The following is a 20,393-nucleotide window of genomic DNA, read 5'->3' as shown; positions in this document are numbered from 1 at the left end:
CTGAAACAGAAAGGTGAGGGGGGTTGGGGGGCGACCGGGCCTGGGACACCAGTCGCTGCGGCTTGCCTGGAAGCCGGCTAGGTGAACCCAGTCATCACAAGGATGCGATGACCAGAAACGAGGCATCCCAATGCTTACGTGATGCTAAATGCATGACACACAGCCTTTCACCCGTGCAGTGGTGATTGGTGCAGAAATCGGGGCTCACACCAGGTAACTGGGGAGTGCCCAAGGCTGACGTTCTGCCCACTAAGCCAGGCTGCTCAGAGGGCAGGTGTTCCCAGCCGGCACCTCCGTGCACAGACCCGTGTGGCCAACTGTGAGTTTTCTGGATCGGCATCAGGCTGTGGTGGCTCCTCCTGTCCTTCCTCACACTAGTTGGGGAATCAGGAGGCCCGTGTCCTGGACCCTGCTCTGCCATCTGCCCCCTCGGCCTCGCCAAGTGACCTGCAGCTCAGGGCCTCCTTCGATGAAAAGGACATGGATGTAAGGAGAGCCAGTCGAGCTCACCCCGGGCCGCTTCTCTCCCACTCGGGCCTTCAGTTCCCACCTTTGCCCTGAAGCCTTTACTACTGATTTCCGCCCGCCTCGGGATTCTCAGGGTGCCCCTGTTTGAGCCTTGGTGCCAGCCTAAGTCTTGCTGATGGGGCCGTGGAGATGGATGTAACTGGGGCCTTGCTCTCAGGAGGCCCACCCTCTGGTGGGGGTGACACACAGAAGAGCTGCTGTAAAAAGGCCAAAGTGCGAGAAAGTTCCGCACAGCCTTGTCATCACCATAAAACCCCAATCCTCTCCTAAATGGGGACCATCCTGTACCCCTTGCTTATCCCGCAAGGGCCTTGTCCAGAACTAGGTGCAGACTGGGGATCTGGTAAATACTGGCCGACTTGAACTGAAACAAATAAGCAGTAAATCAGGAGTTTCAGTGTTTTTAGCTGGATTGCTATAGGGTTGGTGCTTACTATCCCCAGTTCCAAAGCCCCCGCCTGTCCTGGGATGGGCTGAGTAGAGAAAGGCTGTCTTAGATACATCTATTAATTGCCAGACGCATTCTAAGCACTAACTGTGTGTAAACCCATTTTAATCTTCGTAATAACCCTGTGGGGTAAGTACTATTGTCTCCATCGTGCGTGTGAGGAAGTCGAAGCACAGAGGGGTTGAGCCATGTTTCTGAGGTCACACAGCTTTTGCAGGGGGAGAGCTGGCATTCGAAACTAGGTGGTCTGACTCTGGAATCCGAGCTTTCAACCACGGGCCATAATTCCCAAGGTACCTCTTGCTAATACCTATCAAGTTCAGAATGCCTTTCTCCTTGGATCCAGCAACAGCCTTGCTGGCATCTTCTGTACGGCTGATCCTGCATATATGAGAAGCAATGCATATGCAAGGTTATTCCCTGTAGCCTTCTCCGCAAGAGCAAATCAAATTTCTGTTTGCAGTGGAAGGGTGGAAGCTCTACAGAGGAATACGTACGACACAGCTGTGAAAAGGAAGCATTTTCAGTGAACTGATGGATGAAATTTAGGGTTTATTGTTAAACGTGAAAAGCAAGGATGCTGGGGTGGATAGGAAGCACTACCATTTGGAAAAAGTGGGGCTGGGAACCAACATGTATTTTTGTGTTTGTGTGAGGAAACATGGGAGGGGCGCACAGGGAGCTAAGAAGAGCGGTCACCTCTGGGGAGCAGGGGGCAGAAGGTTCTGGATGGGAATGAGGTGGGAGGAAGATGTTTCATTGTGTACCTTTGCTATTGTTGATATCTTTTAGATCTCTGGGCCACGTGAATGGATGACTCATCAAACACATTACGGTTAGCCCGATCTGCGGACTGGCCCTGTGCTCAATCCTGGCTCCTCCGCTCACCAACAGTGGGAACTCTCGCAAGTTATTCATCTCCTCCTCATACGTAAAATGTGGATAATAACAGTTACTAACTACTAAGCTGTGAGAATTGACGAATAACCCCAATTAAGCTGTGAGAATTGACGAATAACCCCAATTAGGTGAAGTACTTGGCATGTAGTAAGTAAGCAAGGGCTGCTGGGAGTGAGGCTATGCTTATCGACATCAGTGCTTGGCACTGAAGGAAGGGAGGGGCTTTCCCAAGAAAAACACATCTGGGACCTCTCTGACCTCAAACTGAGGGAGAGGCTTGAGAGGAAAGGGGACACGTATGTGTGTCATGATGAGTTGTTTACAAACATGGCATGACAGCTCCCCCCATGCCTGGGGTCTAGCCTTTCCCAGCATGGCTTGGCAGGCCCTCCTACCAAGGGTCTCTTTGGCCATGTGAGTTGCTTTGACCAAAAGCATGTAGTGGGATGAAATGACCTTGTGTGCCTTCAAAGCTGGGCCTCAAGAGGCCTTGAAGCTTCTACTTGTGCTCTGTGGGGATGGAATTCTACCATGTGAGGAGGGGGGACTCAGCCTTCTGGAGGTTGTGGCCCATGAAAGAGAGAGAGAGAGGTCCAGCTGACAGCAGATGTGTGTGTAAAGCCCTCTTGGACCATCCAGCCCCAGTGAAGATGCCAGATAACCGCAGCCATATGGATGATCCCAGGAGAGTAGGGTTGCTAGATTTAGTAAATAAAAACACAGGATACCCAGTTAAATCTGAATTTCAGATGAAGAACATACTTTTTAAAGTATAAGTATAGCCCATTCAATTTTGAGGATATAATTATACTCAAAATTATTCATCACTTGTCTGAAATGCAACTCTAACTGGGCATCCTGTATTTTATCTGGCAACTCTGTAGGAGAGACAAGAAGAACCTCCCAGCTGAGTCAAACTCAGCATAGACTGCTGAACCAAAAAACTACGAATACAGAAAGTGGCTGTTTTCTTAAGCTACTCTTTCAGGGAGGTTTGTTATGCAGCAAGAGATAACTGGTGTGTGTGTGTGTGTGTGTAGGTGTGTGTGTGTGTGTGTGTGTGTGTCTGGAGGACGGCAGTGGGAGCTATGCTGTACTCTGACCTCCTGAGCCCCGCCGGCCATCCAAGTTCCATCTTCTAGGCTTCGGACCATTTAAAATCTGGGTGAGGCCCTCTGCCTTTGAGTCCTGGTCCTGAGTCAGCCCAGCTCTGCCCCCAGCCCAGCTCCACCCTTGACCCTACCCAATCCCAGAGCACTTACTTGAGATGAGGATGAGGTGGTGCTGGCTTCTTGGACTCTTCACCCTGTTGGGAGACGCTTCGGCCTTGAACGGGGGGCCGGGCCTGGGAGGTGAGGGGGGCGCCTGGCTTGGAGGCCTGGTTTGGAGACGTGCCACTGGATGCCCGGGACAGCTGCGGAGAGCCTGGTGATCTCTGCTGCGGAGATCCGGATTGTGGGCTCAGGGGCTGCTGGCCTTGCGGGGAGAGCCGCTGCTGGGAGGGGCTTCCGGATCGCACTGGCGCCTGGGTCGGAGTTTGGCGAGGGCCCCCTACAGGGGGAAAGATGATGATGGTCAAGTTTTTAAGATAAACCTTGTTGCTTCAAGGATGTCCATTACAGTTTTTTATAACAGTGAAAAGCTGAAAACAATATAAATGCCCAATTGCACAATTGATCAACATTAAGATACAGCTATATAATGGAATATACTGTGGCCATTATATATTGTGGCAGAATCATAGTAAATGACAGAACATTGTTGATAATATGTGCTGAATATATACCGCAGAACAAAAAGGCAGCTTACAAAATAGCAGGTACAGACTTATTCCATTTTAGCACACATGTATGGATGTAGCTCCATAAAACATGAAGACTGGAAAGTTGTCCCCTCGAACCAGTGTGTCTCTAATTATAATGTGCACACGAATCACTGGGGGATCTTGTCAAAATGAAGATTCTGATACAGTAGGTACGGGAGGGAGAGTGTTGTGGACTGAACTGTGCCTCACCCCCCCCATTCATACTTTGAAGTCCTCACCCTCAAGGTGAGTGTATTTGGAGATAGGGCTTTAAAGGAACAAATTATTGTTAAATGATGTCATAAGGGTGGGGCCCTAATCCAATAGGACTGGCGTCCTTAGAAGAGAGAGAGACACACACACAGGTAGAGGGCCACACGTGGAAAGGCCATGTGAAGACACAGTAAGAAGGTGCTGTGCACAAGCCATGGAGAGAACTTTCAGCCCCGTTGGCACCTTGACCTTGGACTTCAGCCTCCAGAATGGAGAGAGGATAATTGTCTTTTGTTGAAGCCACTCCATCTCTGGCATTTTGTTACGGAGGCCCACGCAGACCACTACTGGCAGGCTCTGGGGTTCTGTGTCTCCGACAAGCTCCCAGGTGATCCTTCTGCTCTCCATGCTTTGAGTAAGAGGCATGGCTCAATGACTATGAAAGCGGTGGGGTTAATTCTCTTCCTATTGCTCACTGATGTTTTCCACACTGAAGATGTATTGTTTTTGAGACAATGAATTATCCCGTACTTTCCAATAGCTCTTTAAGCTTTTCGAAGAACTTTCAAAGACATGTATGTCATTTGCTCTAGGGAGGGGCTGGTAGGGAAGACGCCATCCTTCTCAAGGGGAAATGCACACTGAGCGCGCCCAGGGTCTCCCAGCCAGGAGGGGTAGCCACAGGAAGCTCATGCGGTCTTGGCTTCTCCCTCTCGCTGCACAGAGCCTTCAGGGACAAGCAAAGGGGCATCGTAAGCTTGGGGACATTTTAGGCACCCAGAAATGACTTCAAGTGGAACTCCAAGGCCTCAGGCACGCAAGGTGCTCTCTCCTCACTCTGGAAGCCTGAGAGTATCGGGGATCCTGACTGTGAATTGCATCTTGCCCAAGCAGACGATGCCCTGCTCCTGGGAGAGTGGGCAGCACCATGCTTGTCCTCGTCTGGCTTTGTTGAGATAACTTCAGACAGGTGAGGACACTGGGAGTTCAAAGGGATTGGCGCCTGTCTCTGGGGCCCTTTCATAATGCGTCTTCCGCTCATCTGCCCTCCCCAGGTCTTACTGAACACAGTATACCCTGAACCTAGGGCTGGGTAGCCGGGCAGCAGGCATGGTCCCCATTTTTCAAAGAGGCTGAGCCCCAGATATACTGTGACTTGCTCAAGCTGTCACTTCTATTCAGAGAGCCAAGATTCAAGCTTAGCTCTCTTTGACCCAAAAGCCCCGTTTCCATTTTTTCCTTAAAAACAACAATAACAAAAAAACCCCAAACCCCACAATATGCCATGCAGGGCTGCCCTCAGTCCTCACATCTTTGTGCAAATGAAGAAAAGGTGCTATCCTCCAGGGGTGGACCCTCTGAGCCAGGTGCAGGAAGAGCTGCCCCCCTCCCCACGCCCCCACTCCCCACAACCCAGGCCATGTCATCCCAGCCCGCACCTTTGCAGATGGCACGCCCTGCATGTCTGGTGGCTGCTGCACCACACTCGTGGCACCAGGAACCTGGGGGCGTAACTCCATTGTGGTTTTAACTTGCTATGGGGCCATGAGTAAGTCCCTTTTCTCTGGATTTCTGGGCCCTCGTCTATAAAATGAGGCCCTCAGAGCAGCCACTCCACAGCCCCAACCCCTGCCCCACCCCCGCCCACGGTCGTTCTTGGGAGCCCCGGCAGGACCTCCGACACTGGACTGGACGGCAGCAAAGAGGAAGCAACTGGCGGCACATGGCCTTGATTTGCTGTGCACTCGCCTTTGTCACCATCTGTCCCAGGAGCTCGGAGGGCCCAGAAATCTCAAACCCAAACAGCTCAATAAATGAAGCAGGCAAGTATCCAAAAACCTCAGGGCAGCCCGAGCAGACTGCTACTTTAAATTTTTAAAAACATTTTCCCCTTGAGATACAAACCTAGGTCGGAAGATGCAAGCTAAAGGAGATAAGGATCGACACTACAGACGTGGCCGTGGCCGTGAAGGTGACAACAGGGAGGAGCAGGGGCCCGAGGCAAACGGGGAGTCCTGCTGTCCCAGGGAGCCCGTGGGATCCACAGTGGGGACACTGGCTGAGGAGGAACCCAGGCCCCTGGCTTCCAGAGCTTCTGCTCTATCCAGAGAACCTGAAATCCAGAGATTCGTGCCAGAGTTTCTGATTTCTAAATGCTGGCTTACACTCGTGTGTTTTAAACCCACTTCTGGTCAAAGGAAACCTCTGTTTTCTACTTTTATCTCAAGTTGTCCTGTCCTCACCCCCATCCTAGGGCCAATAATATCTTGGAAAAACCTGAATCCTCATTCATTCATTTATTTATTAACTATTTGTCGAATCCCACTTAGACACCTGGGCTTCCTCAAGAGACACTCATTTCTTTCAGCATCTTGGCAAAGCAAACAAGTTAGTATTTTTAATTTCAGCACATACAAAAACCTGTTAACTTATATATAGAAAGTATTTGCCCAAGCTCAGGATTGGTGCTAAAAAATTATGAGGTTCTTTAAAAGAAAACTTCACTTTTTACGATGAGTTCAAACAAACAAGTTAATAATGTGATCCTGTTATTTTGGGAACTCAGTGAACGCATTGTTTTTTAATTAGCCTTGTTATTTTTAATCTGAATGTTAATTCAATAAGCATTTGCTTTAATTATCTTAATTGGTTTTCAATTGATTGTTTTTCAACTCACTAAAAGTGTGTTTAGCCCCATGTCCCTTAAAATAATATCTCTTTATCAAGCATGTCTGTACTCTGGGCGGGAGAGGAAACCAGAATACAGTAGCCCTCTGTTTTAAAAGTGCTCTGTTCAAATGTGTTTTAAAAAGTAAGTCCTGGGGCAGAGCGGGGAAGAAGAGGGCAGGGCGGAGGCACAGCCAGGAGCCTGGCAGGGGGATGAATAAATTATTTTTGAACATTTATAACGATGGAATTACCGCTAGGCAGGAGGGTAGTGGGGCTGCTTTCCTTCTAAGGGTGGTTAACAGTAATGATCATTAAGAACAACATGGATAGTTTAATTGTTAATAAGACACACATTGTTGATAGTAAGTGTTTAACCATGAGAGTTAGATAGCTAGTTATTCCTAGTAAACTAACCTAACACCTGCTGGGCCTTACCACCCCCCCCCCCCCGGGCACCTTGCTAGCTGCTTCGGCTGCACTGCCCGTGGACAACTCCCCATAACCCCCCAGGGCAGCGGTTATACCGCTGGGGAGACCAAGGCTCAGAGAAAAGACGTGACTTTCCTAAGGCTTAAGGGTACTGAGATGCGGAGGAGGATTCAAAACCACATCTATGTGCCTCAAGAAGAATCCCGACATCCAAGTGCATAGTGATAGAAGTTATGCAATTTCCCTTTTCTTAATTACTTTCTGCTTTTCTGAGAAGAGACACAGACACAGGAAACATGGACGGGGCACTTTATCTGAGACCTGTGGGAGGCGAAGCTATTTAATGTCCAAGGCTGATTTTTTCCAAGAAGCAATGAGTATGTTACTTTAATCAAAGCGACTGGAAAGGCCACAATGTGAGAGTAAAGCTTTTTCTTTCTGATAGGTTCTAAGCTGGCCCTGGAGCAGTGAGTGCGCCTGGAAGTTTCTGTCTGTGAGGGAGGCGGAGGGGCATGGGTGTCCCCCCAGGCCTGTGCAGGGGAACACCCAGGCGGTGACATTCCGTGAGAAAGTTATTTATTGCCTCAGCTACATCCTGTCATCACTAGCGGATCGTTCTCTACTAAGTGGTGGCATTTACACAGTAATGCTGGCAGAGTTTTTGAGGAAGAATTTCCATCAACAAAGTCATATATAATGTTCCGTGTTTCTTTCTCTCCCACTCTGGCTGCTTGGCTCGTAAATCTACAATCAGGCACCACCAGTGGGTAAGAAACGGACACTTCCTCAAAGATCTGAAAAGCCAGACGTATAAACCTGCATTTTCTCACTGTGCTTCTTTGGGCAGAGCCTCCACGTTCACCTCTGGGATAAAGAGGCTACTGATGTTTTCACTGGGGAGTGCTTGGGAGACAAAGGAGAAAAAAAAAAGTGGGGGGGTGGATAGATGAGAAAGTCCCTCACTGGGGGCCTAGCACAGCTGAGGTACTCAGCAAATTCCCCTGTCTCCCCGTCCTTCCTGTCGGAATTGAAGGGGGTGACAGACATCACAGGCTCATTTGTCCCGCACGCAGAGGGAGTGCCCATATTCTGTGGACACAGTACTAAGATGGATTTTTCCAGAGTGCCTTCTGGAGACCATCACACATGGACCCCTGAGGGCGTTTCAACATCCTTGTATAATCTCCCTTGGTGACTTGTTGTGGCTCTTACCTTGTGTAGGTGGCCGTGGCTGGGGCTGTCCAAGCAGAGGTCCCATGTGGGCCGGCCCGGGGGATTTTGCTGGTTTGGACTGCGGAGCCTAGAGCAGGAGAAGAAAGAAGCCTGCTGCGATTGCCACAGCCCTCTGCTTCCTGGGTGGGAGGGCAGGGCTTACAAAGATCCTGTTATCACTGAGGTAAAACTTCCGTAAGGCACACGATTCTTACGAGTGCACCATCATGACCCTTTATGTGTGCATACATCTGTGTGGCCACCACCGGGATCCGGACAGAACATTCCGGTGGAGAAGGCTGCCCCCCACACCTTCCCAGCCAGCAACCCCCTCAAGTATAACCACCATTCCGACAGCTATCACCATAGATCTGTTTTTGTGGGGGGCAAGGGGGTAGCAGGTTTTGAGACTTGCTTTTCCAGAAAGCGGAGAGCTAGCAGATTCTTTGGAGAACGATCTGGTGAGGACCATGGAAGGGAGCTGTGTGGGAGCTTTTGAGGTTGGGGGATGGAGACAGAAGACACAGTAATCTCTATTGACTGTTGTCTTGGGAACACACAAAGGGCATGTGTGTACACAGACCCACGCGTGCATGCACACAACAACACACGCCCACACGCACCCGCCGCTCCCTGCTCAGGCCCCGAATGGAGGGCACAGAAGGGACAACCGACTTCTTACATTAATAATCTCTGCCTGCAGGTGCTGTCAAGGCAAGATTTCTCTACCTGTGACGGTGGAAGGAGGAAGGTCTCAGAGCCTCTGAAACTTCCCTGCGGGTGCTGGGGTGCGAGCTCGCATGCCCAGCCTCCATCCACACCCCACTCCTTTCTCCCCAGGCTGGTTCCATTCTAGAACTATCTCCTTTGGATCCAGGGACTCCCCAGTCCCAGATAGCCCAGTATTTCTCACAGGTACAAAGTCTCCTGTGCTCCTGAGAACCTTACCCAAGGCCTCAGGGGCGAGGGCACTGTGCCACCCGGCATCAGGAGCTGGCTCATTTTGGAGATGACGAGGTCAGCCATCAGCTGTCTGTCCTCTTCCACGTGCTCCCCAATCAAGGGCATTGAGCTGTCCATCACCTGTGGGAGAGAAAGGAGGCCTGAGGGAACCCCATGCCAGAGTAGCCGGGCAGCCCGGAGGGCAGTGCGTGTCCCTGGAGGGCTGGCTCAGGGCTCGGGACAGAAGCGACCACTAGATGGTGATGTTCTCCCGGCAAACACCTCACCCAGCGCCTCCAGCAGGGAATGGTTCCCACGGAGACACCCAGATCCCGCAGTTCCGTGGAATCAGCTCTCGGGATTTAGTTCAATTCAGCCTACATTTGTTGGGCTACAGAAATGTGACCAAGGGCCAGGAAGCCTTTGCTGACCTTTTCTGCTCTTTTCTTTGGGGGAGTCAGTCTCTGCCCCCTCCTTTCCCACCTTGGCTCCTGCCCAGGCTGCGGGCCCACCTTCTAAACTTTGGCCCAAGGTCAAGGCTTTCCACAAAGCTGGAAGCAGTGAAGGTGGGGGCTCACTTATGACCAAAAGTGACCTGGGCCAGAGCTGACCCTGTGTTCGGAGAGAAGAGGGATGAGGAAAGGCCTGTTCTCAGGGGCTCTGGCAGACCATGTGCCTGGAGAGAAACACATTCCACAGGGAATGGCCTGCTTCTCGAGGAGACGAAGTGCTTATGTTGGAAGGGGTCCTGACATATTACATTTGCTCATCCGCTCTTTTTGCAGATGGGGAAACTGAGGCCTAGGGATGGGAAGCAACTTGGCCAAAGTCACACAAGGCCAACCACGGGTGCTCTTCCCAGGCACGGGCATCTGTGGACGGTCTGGAAGGGCAGTGAGGCCCTGGCAGGCATTCTCTTCCCTCCTCCACTGTGGGAATCCGGGCCTGTTCCCCCACCCCACGGCCATCAAATGCACAGCCTTGTTTCCCCTTTTCCCAAGCTCTGGACTCACCAGGTTCTCTCTTCCCACCAGGTCTTTATCTATGCCCATTCTCTCTGGTCGCTCTTCACTGAATTCCTTTTCATCCTTCCCGGAACATGAAGCTAAGCCCTTCTTCTCTATCTGGGCGACTTCTAACCAGCTGCTCACCTATACTCCTCTTTGGAGAGCTAACACATGGTGCTGACATCTCCTGCTTACCTGTGTCTCTCCAACAGGACTATGAGTCCCTGAGGGCAGGGATGGGCCCTGGGTCAGGACTAACAGACAGGTCCTCAATAGTTCCTACGACCGGAGAGATGGAAGGTCCCTGCGCTAAGTCCTGCTCATAGTGATCAGGATACCAGTGTGTGCTGTGTTTTATTGAGCACTCATTACGTGCCAGGCACTGTTCGAAGACTGAGTGTGGATGATCTCGGACCAATCTCAGAATAGCTCCTGGAGGCAGGTACTGTTACCATCTTCATCATCATGATGAGGAAACTGAGCGTCAAACAAGTAGTAAGTTCCAGGACACATGACTAGCAAGCCAGGGTCCTTCTGTTTCTCCCTGAGCACTGAAACAGCCCTCTGTGGTGAAAACCAGGAATGGGAACCTGGAATCCAAGCCAGTATTCTGCTCTAGACTTGCTGTGTGATCTTGAGCAGGTCATTTCCCCTGGGGGCCCATGTTTCCTCAAGTAAACTGGGGGGTTTGGGGGGCATTTAGGGGCCTGTGTGTCTAAAGCAGCCATGTGGTCAGGAGGCTGAGAAGCCAGTTCAAGGATGTGAATGTGGATTCTAGCACAGTCCTCGAACTGTCCTCAGTTGAGCTCCTTGAGGGTTGGGCCTGAGTCCTGAGTCCTCTCAGTGCCCAGCACATGGAGAGCCTCTTGGTCTATGTGGGCTGAACTGAGTTATAACTGTGGAATCTGTCTGGATGGACACAAGGCCTGTCCTTCCTCCCCCTGACCCTACCCATCTTTTTCTGTTCTGGTTTCTGTTTCCTACACTTCCTGCAGTAGAAAACAGCCATCACAACAAACCTGAGGTCAGAGCATTTTGGAATCCCCATGGTGGACAAGGCCAAAGGAAGTGGATACTCTGGTCTCCCCAAGGAAACATTTTTCCAGTGAGCAACATCGTTCCCTGGACAGGCCATGGAGGACAAGGTCAAGGGTGTTTCCCCTGAGAATTCTACTGTGAGGATTTTCACAAAACATGTCATACAATTTTTATGTTCTCACCACAGAGGTGGCTGAAGAAAACAATATTTTTGGATCTCTTCTGTCTTTTTTACCTGACTGGGAAAAAATACCTTTTATCTTCCTGGTAGCGAGCTCCCCATCTCTTTACATCTTAACCCCACTGTAAACCCAAAAGCAAGGGGAACAACTCTGCAATGTTTCTGAGAGAAAAAACAATTTGAAAAGTCATCTTTTTTTCCCCCTGGAACATTTTGAGAAGTTGTTTACTTGTTTTTTAAAGTCCAAACCCACTAATTTTGCTTAAAAAAAAAAAAAATGTAAGAGGTCTTTCATCCCTGACCCTCTGAATGTCTGGAGGCAGGGCGTCTGGGCCCACGAGTACAGTCTTTTGTTTCCTCAGAACAAATGTTGAGAAAACTCAAATAGGCAGGAGCTCTCAGGGCAGAGAGAATGCTAAACTCATGGGCGGGAGGGGAAGGGGAGTCAAGGAGCCCTTCCTCCATGACTGTTGTCCCCTCTCTGGATGGAAGCTCTAGATGGAGGCGTCCCTGCCGCCATGGCCACTGCTGGATTCCCATCACCCGGCTGGGGGCCTGGTGCCCTGTGCAGGGGCTCAGTAGCGAAGGACGGATAACTCCGTGTGTGCCACAGCTGAGCTCGAGTCTGCTGGTCCCTGTGAGGAGATGCTGACGCAGGAGGGCCGCGAGGGGTCTCAGGAGATGGAACGCCTTAGGCAGAGTGCCCTTGGTCCAACCCGGTCCAAAACCCCCAGGGCTTGCTCAGGAGGGCGGGAACTCGTGCTTCCAGGAGGCAGCCTGGCTTTGGCTCAGAAGCAAGCATGTGTGCAAGTAGTGCTCCTGGCCCCTCTGATACCACCTCTGAGACGGGGTTCCTGAGGGGGGTGGTGGTTTCAGCTATGGTGGCTGCCAGAGGCAAAGTGGTTCCCAGACTCGAGAGGAGAGCTGTTTTCCAGAGCAGGACAGAACCTGCAAATACAGGACAGCTCATCCTGGGAGTTTTCTGGCCTCTCTGGGGAGGGCAGGGGGACCGTGTCCATCCAAGGGTGGCCCTTGCCCGGGGAGGGTGCCGATCCCTTCCTGGTGTGGCTGGCAGAAAGCATCAGGGCTCCTGCCCATGGAATCACCTGGCTCTGCCGTGCTGTGGGTCCCAGGGAGCCGTGCAGGCACGCGGGCCTGCAGGACGGGCTGGCTCCTGTGGTCGCCCAGCCATGTGCTTGCCATTAGCCGCCCACAAGCCGGGGTGGGGCCGGGGGGAGGCCGCAGGGCTCTCCCTCACGTGTCCTGGCCTTGTGTCAGCACCACCCATCCCCTGCGGTTTGAGAAGGCCATGGAAGGGGACCCCTGCAAGGGGTCATGGGGGTGTGGCCTTGGAGATGTGCAGCTGGGGAGAGAGGGGAGAACTCTGAGGCCAGAGGGGCATTTTCAGGGAAAAGCAGTGTGTGTGTGTGTGAGTGTGTGTGTGTGTGTGTGTGCTGGGGGGGTAGAGCAGGGGAGAGAGGTTGGGGTGCAGAGGGGGACGGTGGGACAGGGAAGGATGGGGGGCAGTCCTGGAGGAGAGAGGGGGATGGTGGGATTAGGAAAAGCACAGAGGGGAGCTGTGGGGGGAGGGGAGACTGTAGGACCCGGAAAGGACATGGGGAGTCCTAGAGGAGACAGGGGGACTGTGAGATGGTCTGGGGGAAGCACAGACAGGAAGTCAGCAGGGGAAGGAGAGTGTGGGCTTAGAGGCACACGGGTAGGTGACCCTCCTGGAGGACGGCGGGCGGCAGTGGGCCTGGGCGCGGCATGGGCTGCAGGAGCGGTGTGGAGAGATTCTCTCTTTCCCTTCATCATTCCTTCCATTCACACCCCGGCAGTGCTCTGTCCCCTGTGCTCAGTGCCCTCCATGACTTGTTCGTCATCCTCCTTCCTCACCAGCCCGCACACCCCATGCCTGTCTGGGTCACAGCTCTGTCCCCAGAGCCACACCCATGCCTAGCCCTGGGGAGCCCCTAAGCACCAGTGTGCCGAAGGTACAGAGGACGGAATTTCTGCGTGGGTAGGGAAACGTGCCCTGTTTACAAACTTGGACGCGGGAGATTTCAGAGGCCCAATGGCCCACAGTCTTGCTGCCTCGTGGCCTGTTGCGCTCCCCCTCCCCTTAGGCCCAGGGGTCGTCAAACGTCGTGTCGAGCTCAGAGGCTTGAGATGCGGCAGAGATTGGGGATGGGGAGATGTGTGAGGCCGGTGGGTGAGAAGCCTCTGCGAGTCGGCCGCATGTGCCCAGACCCCCAGGGCTAAGGACAGAGCCGACCACGCTGGAGACCGCACGTGGATTTTGTCCCTCCGGCACGCCTGTCCTCACCTCAATGATGTAATCTCTGCCATCCTTGCTGTGGACGGCCTTGACGGCGCAGATGTCCAGGCCGCCAAACATTTCTGAGCAGCTGTCCACCCACAGCCTGTACCTGCAGGACGGATAGACAGACAGTGAACATCGGGGGAGGGAGCAGGAAGGGGGAGCAGAGGGAGAGAGACAGAGAGAGAGACACGGACGCATGGATAAACAGGCCACAGGACAGGGAGAGACGGGCGCATGCGTTCAGAGACGGACAGGTAAAATAACAAGAGACAGAGATGCAGCAAGACAGACAGAAGGGAAAGGGAGAGGCAGCGGGAGGGACAGAAGGGCGTACAAACAAAGCAGAGACGCAGATGATAGAGAGAGAGAGAGAGAAAGGAGAGGGACTAGAAAGGGAGCCAGGAAGCAAGAGAGAAAGAGGAAAGATGAGGGGGAGAAGGAATGAGAGGTGGCAGAGGTCTCAAGACCCAGCCCCTGTCCCCTCCGGACCCGGCTGGCTCGGTAGTAGTGGGGAGCTTGTCCCCACCCGGAGACATCTTGGACACCCGGCCACTCCCTCAATCTTTTTCCCTTGGGAAAGCTGCTTGAAGGGCTCAGAAATCCCTCCCAGGCCGCCCTCTGAGCCCCAGAGACCGTGCTCCATGAGAGCCGGCAGGGGACAAAGGGTGCATTCTGCCCTGAGCCTGGGGCGGGCAGGCAGGGGAGCCTGGCAGGCTGCTCTCCCGGCCGGGGCCTGGCCCTCTGGACCCAGTGCTTTTGTTCCCTTTCCAGCCACTCGAGGGCTGCAAGGTCAGTTTGTTTTGCAGGGAAAGATCTCAATGCTGGACTCTGACCCTGCAACAAGGGGACGGTTGTATCTGGAGAAGTCTTCCCGGGCCTACACTTGGCTTCCCTTGTGGTGGCTGGATTTGGAAGTCACAGGGGACTTTGTGTCAATATTCTTGCTTTTTTCCTCACTCTCCAGGGTCACATGGGGCACGCCTGCTCTGAGATCTATTTGTGTCTCTGAGCCATACAGCCTGGAATGAGGAGAGATCATGGCCGGAGGGTTCTTAGAACCAACTCTCTCATCCTTATGGCCAAGTCCGATTGAGGGCCGGAGAGGCAGAGAGGCAGAGCAGCTTGGCCAGGTCACACAGCAGGATGGTCATAGAGCCAGGATTACACAGATCTCCGGGCTCTTTGCTCAGTTCTTTCATTCAGCTGTAGCAAGGAGCATGTGAGACTACAGAAAGAAAAGGAAGGATGAAAACTCACACCTTTTCACCTCCTGATAGGTACCAGGCAGGCTGTCTGTGCGGGCTGACCATTCTCTAACCCCCACCACAACTCTGTCAGGAAGGTTGAACCCATCTTTCTGAGGGGACAATGAGGCTCAGAGAGCTTAGTCAGTCACATGCTGGCTTCCAAACCTAGATTCTGTCTGATTCCACAATCCAAGCAAGACACCCTTCCTCCCAGTCGGCACACAATGCAGCCTGTTCTCTCTCAGCAGGGCAGACCAGTGACCTGAAGGCTTGCTAGTCATTTCCTCAATAATTTTGGGTAAGCGTCTTCTTCTTGAAGCCTCAGTTTCCTTATCTGAGAAATGGGAAGGCCTAGGTATTATTCTCATTGTGCATCAGCATCACCAGGAGAGTTAAGCAAACACACGCAGAGTAAACATTTAGCTCTGGGGGCCCTGCCCTATGTTAGAACACTCTCTCCATGCTTTTAAAGCTTCTCATTGGATTCCTTTGGCAGCCACCATTGAGGATGACCTTTGGTCCTCAGAACTCTAAGAGCCCCCGGGCTCTCTGACCAGGGTCCCCATATTTGGCTGTAGTGGCTGACAGGTGAGGCACCTTCAGTTTAAGGAGACTGGTGCCCTGAGACACCTTCCTAAATCAGGTTTCTTCTCCATGAAAGATGGAAGTCTGGACCAAGACCCAGAGAAAACTGGTTTCTAAGAGGCTGTTTTCCAATGATGAATTCCCAGAATACCTACCAGTTACACCCCATGGGGCACAGACCCCCCCTTCCCTGGGCCAAGGAAGGGGCTTTATGGGTGGGGCAGTGTGGAAGAGACTGGAGACCATGGGTCCACGCTCCCCTCCAGCTGGGTGGGACCAGCACCGACCAAGCCACATTGCTGGTTTTGCTGAGGAGTCAGGCTACTTGGCAAACAGGCCAGGTGGAGAGAGGAGCCAGAGCCTGTTGATGGGCCCCCAGAGATTTCCCCCATGGAGGTGGGATTGGGGAGCTCTGACCCAGCCTTTGGGAGTACTGCCCATGATCTACAGAAGGGAAAGTAAGTCCTAGGCCCAAGTGGACCCGGGCTTGATGTAGGCTCTTGCAGGCCCACATGGCCGGGAACTGGGCAGAGCTGGGGATATGGTGGTCTGTTGGGGCCATTTGTGAGCATCTCATCAGGCATCTCAGAAGGCTGGGCTCACGTTCTGGAAAGGCCATGGGGAAAAGGACCATGATGTCCTGTGGATGCTCAGTGGGAGAAGGAAGTGACTGCCTCCAACCAGATGATTTGGGCCATGAGCACACCCCTCTCCGAGGCCAGAGGGCATACGTGGGCCCCCAGAGTGAGGGCCTTGGCTGCCCCTGGGGGCTGATGGGAAGGAAAGGCAGCCCCTCCCTGCAATGACTGCTACTGGGTGAGCTCCTGAACCTTCCTCTCCCGATCAGGCACTCTGGCTGATCACCTCCAATTAACAGCTGCAGCAGTTCACAGAGATTAGTTAACTTGCTCCAGGTAACCCGGCCTGGAAGGGACAGGACCACTCGCTTTCACTCGCCTTCAGCTTCTTTGAGCCCGTGAGCCATGAGTTCCAGGAAGGGAGACAACTTGTCTGTCTTGTTTGCCACCGTTTCCCTGGTGCTTCCCTCAACACCTGGCTCCCAGCTCATGCTCTACAAATGACGGACAAGGAAATGAAGGAAAGCCTCCCAGCTCCTACTCATTCTTTACAAGGCGACTGCGGCACGGCTTCCTTCAGGAAGACTTCCTTGACCTCATCCCTCCCTAGTCTGCATTGGGTATCCCTTTCCTGCGTGCCCTCTGCAAGCACCCACAGCCCACTCTCACCCCCACATACCACACTCCATCTGCTATGTTGGCTGAGGAGCCCGGAGTAGACCTCTGTAGTTTTAGTCTGCACAATATTGATGTCACGTGGCGTCAAAGCACCTCCCCCCCCGCCCCTCCCAGTCATGGCCGGCCCAGTGACTGGTCCCACAGCAGTCTCCAGGGGTGGAGACGTGATGTGGGACCAGGCAGCTGTTCAGGTGCCACTTCCGGGCCATAGTGATTGGCTCAGGGATGGTCATGTGACCCAGGGCAGGCCAATCCATAAAGAAGGCTCACTTCCAGGCTTTGGTTGAGGTGGCTGGGAAAGAGTTTTGTCCTGCCGGGCTTGACAGCGTCAGGATGGAAACCTGAGCCACTGTGAGCTACCAGATGAACACAGTGGCAGGAAGGAAGCCGACGCAGAAGAAAGCTGAACTCAGGAGTGTGCGGATGAGCCCTAAGCTCTTACCTAGAGCCGTACCTCTGGCATTTTCATTGCTACAAGCCAACCAACCCCCCTCTTGTCTCTGACCAATGAGATTTGTGTTCTGACACCTGCAGTGGACACAGAATCTCTGAAGGGAAGGGCTGGATCTTTTCATCTTGACCCCTTTGGTACATGGCACAACATGGCATGCAGTAGGCACTCAACGAATGCTCACTCAACAGATCTTTCTGCCCCCAAAGCCCACACTCTATTCATTCTCATTGCATGCCTGCACACAGAGGTCATGGGGCCCGCAGGAAAGAACGTGTGTGCGCTGCTGGCCCCGGAAGCAGGTGACTGGCCCTCCTTCAGGTGAGGAGAGTTCCCAGCAGTGCTTAAAGACAGAAAGACCTAAGGGACCTTCAGACAAAGTGCACATATTATATTCATGATTCAGTGGAAATAACCTCTTCCTCCTGACACTGAACTGAAAAAAGAAATCTGAGAGAGGAATGGACATTCCAGGGCCCTGGTGAGAGGAATGGACATTCCAGGGCCCTGGTGCCCTAATAAGGTTGGTTTTTGTGTACCTGTCAGAACACAGAGGGGACTGGGGAGAACTCCCTGCTCTCTCTGCAGTAGCTGTGCAGGGCTGGAAAAGACCCTAGGACCTGGAGTTAAGACATCAAGGATCTACTCTCAGCTCTGTCATTGCTCAGTTCTGTGACCCCAGGCAAGTCACTTTCCCTCTCTGAATTTGCTTCTGCCACCTGTAAGGTGGGATTATAATACCATCTACACTGTAGGGGGTGGTGCAATAAATGGCTGCCGTGTCTAGGAAAGTGCTGTGTGGGTAGTGAGGCCCTGGCCAAAGAGTGAGGTGGCATTCCTTATGGGTCTCTTGTATCCCTCCCCCACCTCCTGCTGGGGCTGCTGCTGTGCCCTATTACACCTCCTCTGTCTCTTACCTCTCTGTCATGGCCACCTGCTCCAGCATGGCAGAGCCTGTGTTGGCCTTCCAGTTTCCAGAGATGGAGGTTCTCCTGTATCAGAAAAATTAACACCAAGGGCATTAGGACCTCTGTCACTGCTCTGCTTTTCTTCTTTGCTTTGGCTGTTAGGAGGCTCCAATTCAAATAGCTGGCTCACATTCTGGCATGTGTTGGTAGGAACACATCTTGCCCCCAGCTTTATTTGCCTGTTTTTATTTTCCTTTAGGCTGATTGTCATATTGACTTGTTGGATCTTATGTATCTTTTTCTAGGCCACCTTTGAAGTCCAAAGATTATTACTTTTTCATTTAAATTCAATTAGCCAACATATAGTATATCATTAGTTTCAGATGTAGAATTCAATGATTCATCAGTTGCATATAATACCCAGTTCTCATCACATCATGTGCCCTCCTTAATGCTTGTCAAGCAGTTACCCATCCCCCCATCCACCTCCCTTCCAGCAGCCCTCAGTTTGTTTCCTAGAGTTAGGAGTCTCTCATGGTTTGTTTCCCCTCTCTGATTTCTTTCCATTCTATTTTCCCTCCCTTTCCCTGTGGTCCTCTGTGCTGTTTCTTACATTCCACATATGAGTGAAACCATATGATAATTGTCTTTCTCTGATTGACTTATTTTGCTCAGCATAATACCCTCCAGTCCCATCCATGTCGATGTAAATGGTAGTTATTCATCCTTTCTGATGGCTGAGTAGTATTCCATTGTGTACATATACCACATCTTCCTTATGCATTCATCTGTCAATGGACATCCCGGCTCCTTCCATAATTTGGCTACTATGGACATTGCTGCTATAAACATTCAGGTGCACGTGCTTCTAAAGATTAAATTTAAAAATGTCTGTGCCATCAGATGAAATCTTTCAAATCTTGGCCTCTTATTTTTGAAAAGGAAACCTAGGGCAATAGAGCCATTAGTGATTCTGGAATTTCTTGAGGACTCCAAAATGTAGGAAAAATGATCCATGGAGAGAAGAGGACACTTTTTCATGGTGAAAGGAAGGAAGGCCTTCTGGCCTCAACACCCCTTCTGTTCCTATGTCTTTTCTGCTCCAGCAACACCAACCTCCTTTGCGGTGCTCCAATGCCAGGGCTTTTTCCTAGGTCAAGACTTCCCTTTGCCCAATCCAGTCTTCGTCTCCATCTTTGCCTGCCCATCCTTCGCATTTCATATGAGATGTGACTTCCCAACAGCCCATTCCCCCAACAAGAGTAGATGCCCCTAAACCAATGTTTAGTCTCGCTAATCTCACTTGGAATGACCGCTTTAGTGTCCAGTCTTCTCCAAGGGCAGGCAACGTGTCTGACTCATCCCTTGTCCCCCCAGTGTCCAGAGGGACCTGGTATGTAGAAGGTACCCAGTAAATAACTCCTGGGTAAGGGACTGTGTATACTGGGGAAAATCAAGACAAATAATTTCCGGTGGTATATTTGGACTCAGCTAAGACTAAATGAGTATAAGCAGAGTGGTGCAGGTAAAGCTTTTTGTTTCATGGCCAAGGGAAGGCATGTGCTTGAGATTAAAGGGTAAAGTGGGAGGAGGAATTGCCACACAAATATATCCTTCTAAAACAGAAAAGAAGGTATATCTGAAGACAAAAGATGCTGAGAATTGCTGATGGCCAGCAAGGGCTAGAATTGTCAAGGGGTGCAGTGACATTGATAAGAGTTATGTCCTTTCAGTTCACCCCAACTCAGCTCAATTCAATTCAGCAAACACTCACTGGGCCACTCTGTGTCCTGGGTATTAGGTTTGTCTTGGTAACCCATCCTAAGGCTGCTCACTACCTGGAATTGTGGACTGGAGTAGAGGCACAGTAAGGTTAGCAGCATACCCGAGTAGTGAAGATCTTGGAGAAAGCAAAGGAGAAACCAGAGTCAATCAACATGACCCCCAGAAAGTAACCACTGAATGTGCCTGGAAGGGTGGTAACATTGATATAGTGGGATCTGCATGGCGGCAAGAGAAGGGAAGAACTGACTTGAGTCAGACAGATGCAAGGTTGAATCTTGGTTCCAGCATTTTCTGGCTGTATAACTATGGACACCATCTATGAGTCCTTATTTTTTCCATTGGTAAAATGGGAATGATCTCCATCCTTATATATAATGTGGACTAAAAGAAATAGTCCTACAAATGCCTTAGTTCAATTATTTATCAGTCAGTGGAGACAAGAAAAGAAGGCATCGCAATGCCAGAA

The 20,393-nt window shown here is 51.7% G+C and overlaps 1 protein-coding gene across 2 annotated transcripts in view; it reads right to left on the bottom strand.

Annotated features, from left to right (window-relative positions):
* Positions 1 to 20,393, bottom strand: part of SYN3 (synapsin III) — a 453,479-nt gene that overhangs the window by 6,475 nt on the left and 426,611 nt on the right. For both annotated transcript variants that reach the window (XM_059402159.1, XM_059402161.1), the window contains exons 9-13: positions 18,152 to 18,226; positions 13,699 to 13,801; positions 9,153 to 9,287; positions 8,205 to 8,292; positions 3,139 to 3,427 (exon numbers count right to left, since the gene is read on the bottom strand). In XM_059402159.1, coding sequence (XP_059258142.1) covers positions 3,139 to 3,427; positions 8,205 to 8,292; positions 9,153 to 9,287; positions 13,699 to 13,801; positions 18,152 to 18,226 — 690 coding nt within the window. The remainder of the gene's footprint in view (positions 1 to 3,138; positions 3,428 to 8,204; positions 8,293 to 9,152; positions 9,288 to 13,698; positions 13,802 to 18,151; positions 18,227 to 20,393) is intronic.

The sequence above is a fragment of the Mustela nigripes genome, chromosome 6 (assembly GCF_022355385.1).
Source record: "Mustela nigripes isolate SB6536 chromosome 6, MUSNIG.SB6536, whole genome shotgun sequence".
NCBI lineage: Eukaryota > Metazoa > Chordata > Mammalia > Carnivora > Mustelidae > Mustela > Mustela nigripes.
This window is presented reverse-complemented; position numbering and strand designations above follow the sequence as displayed.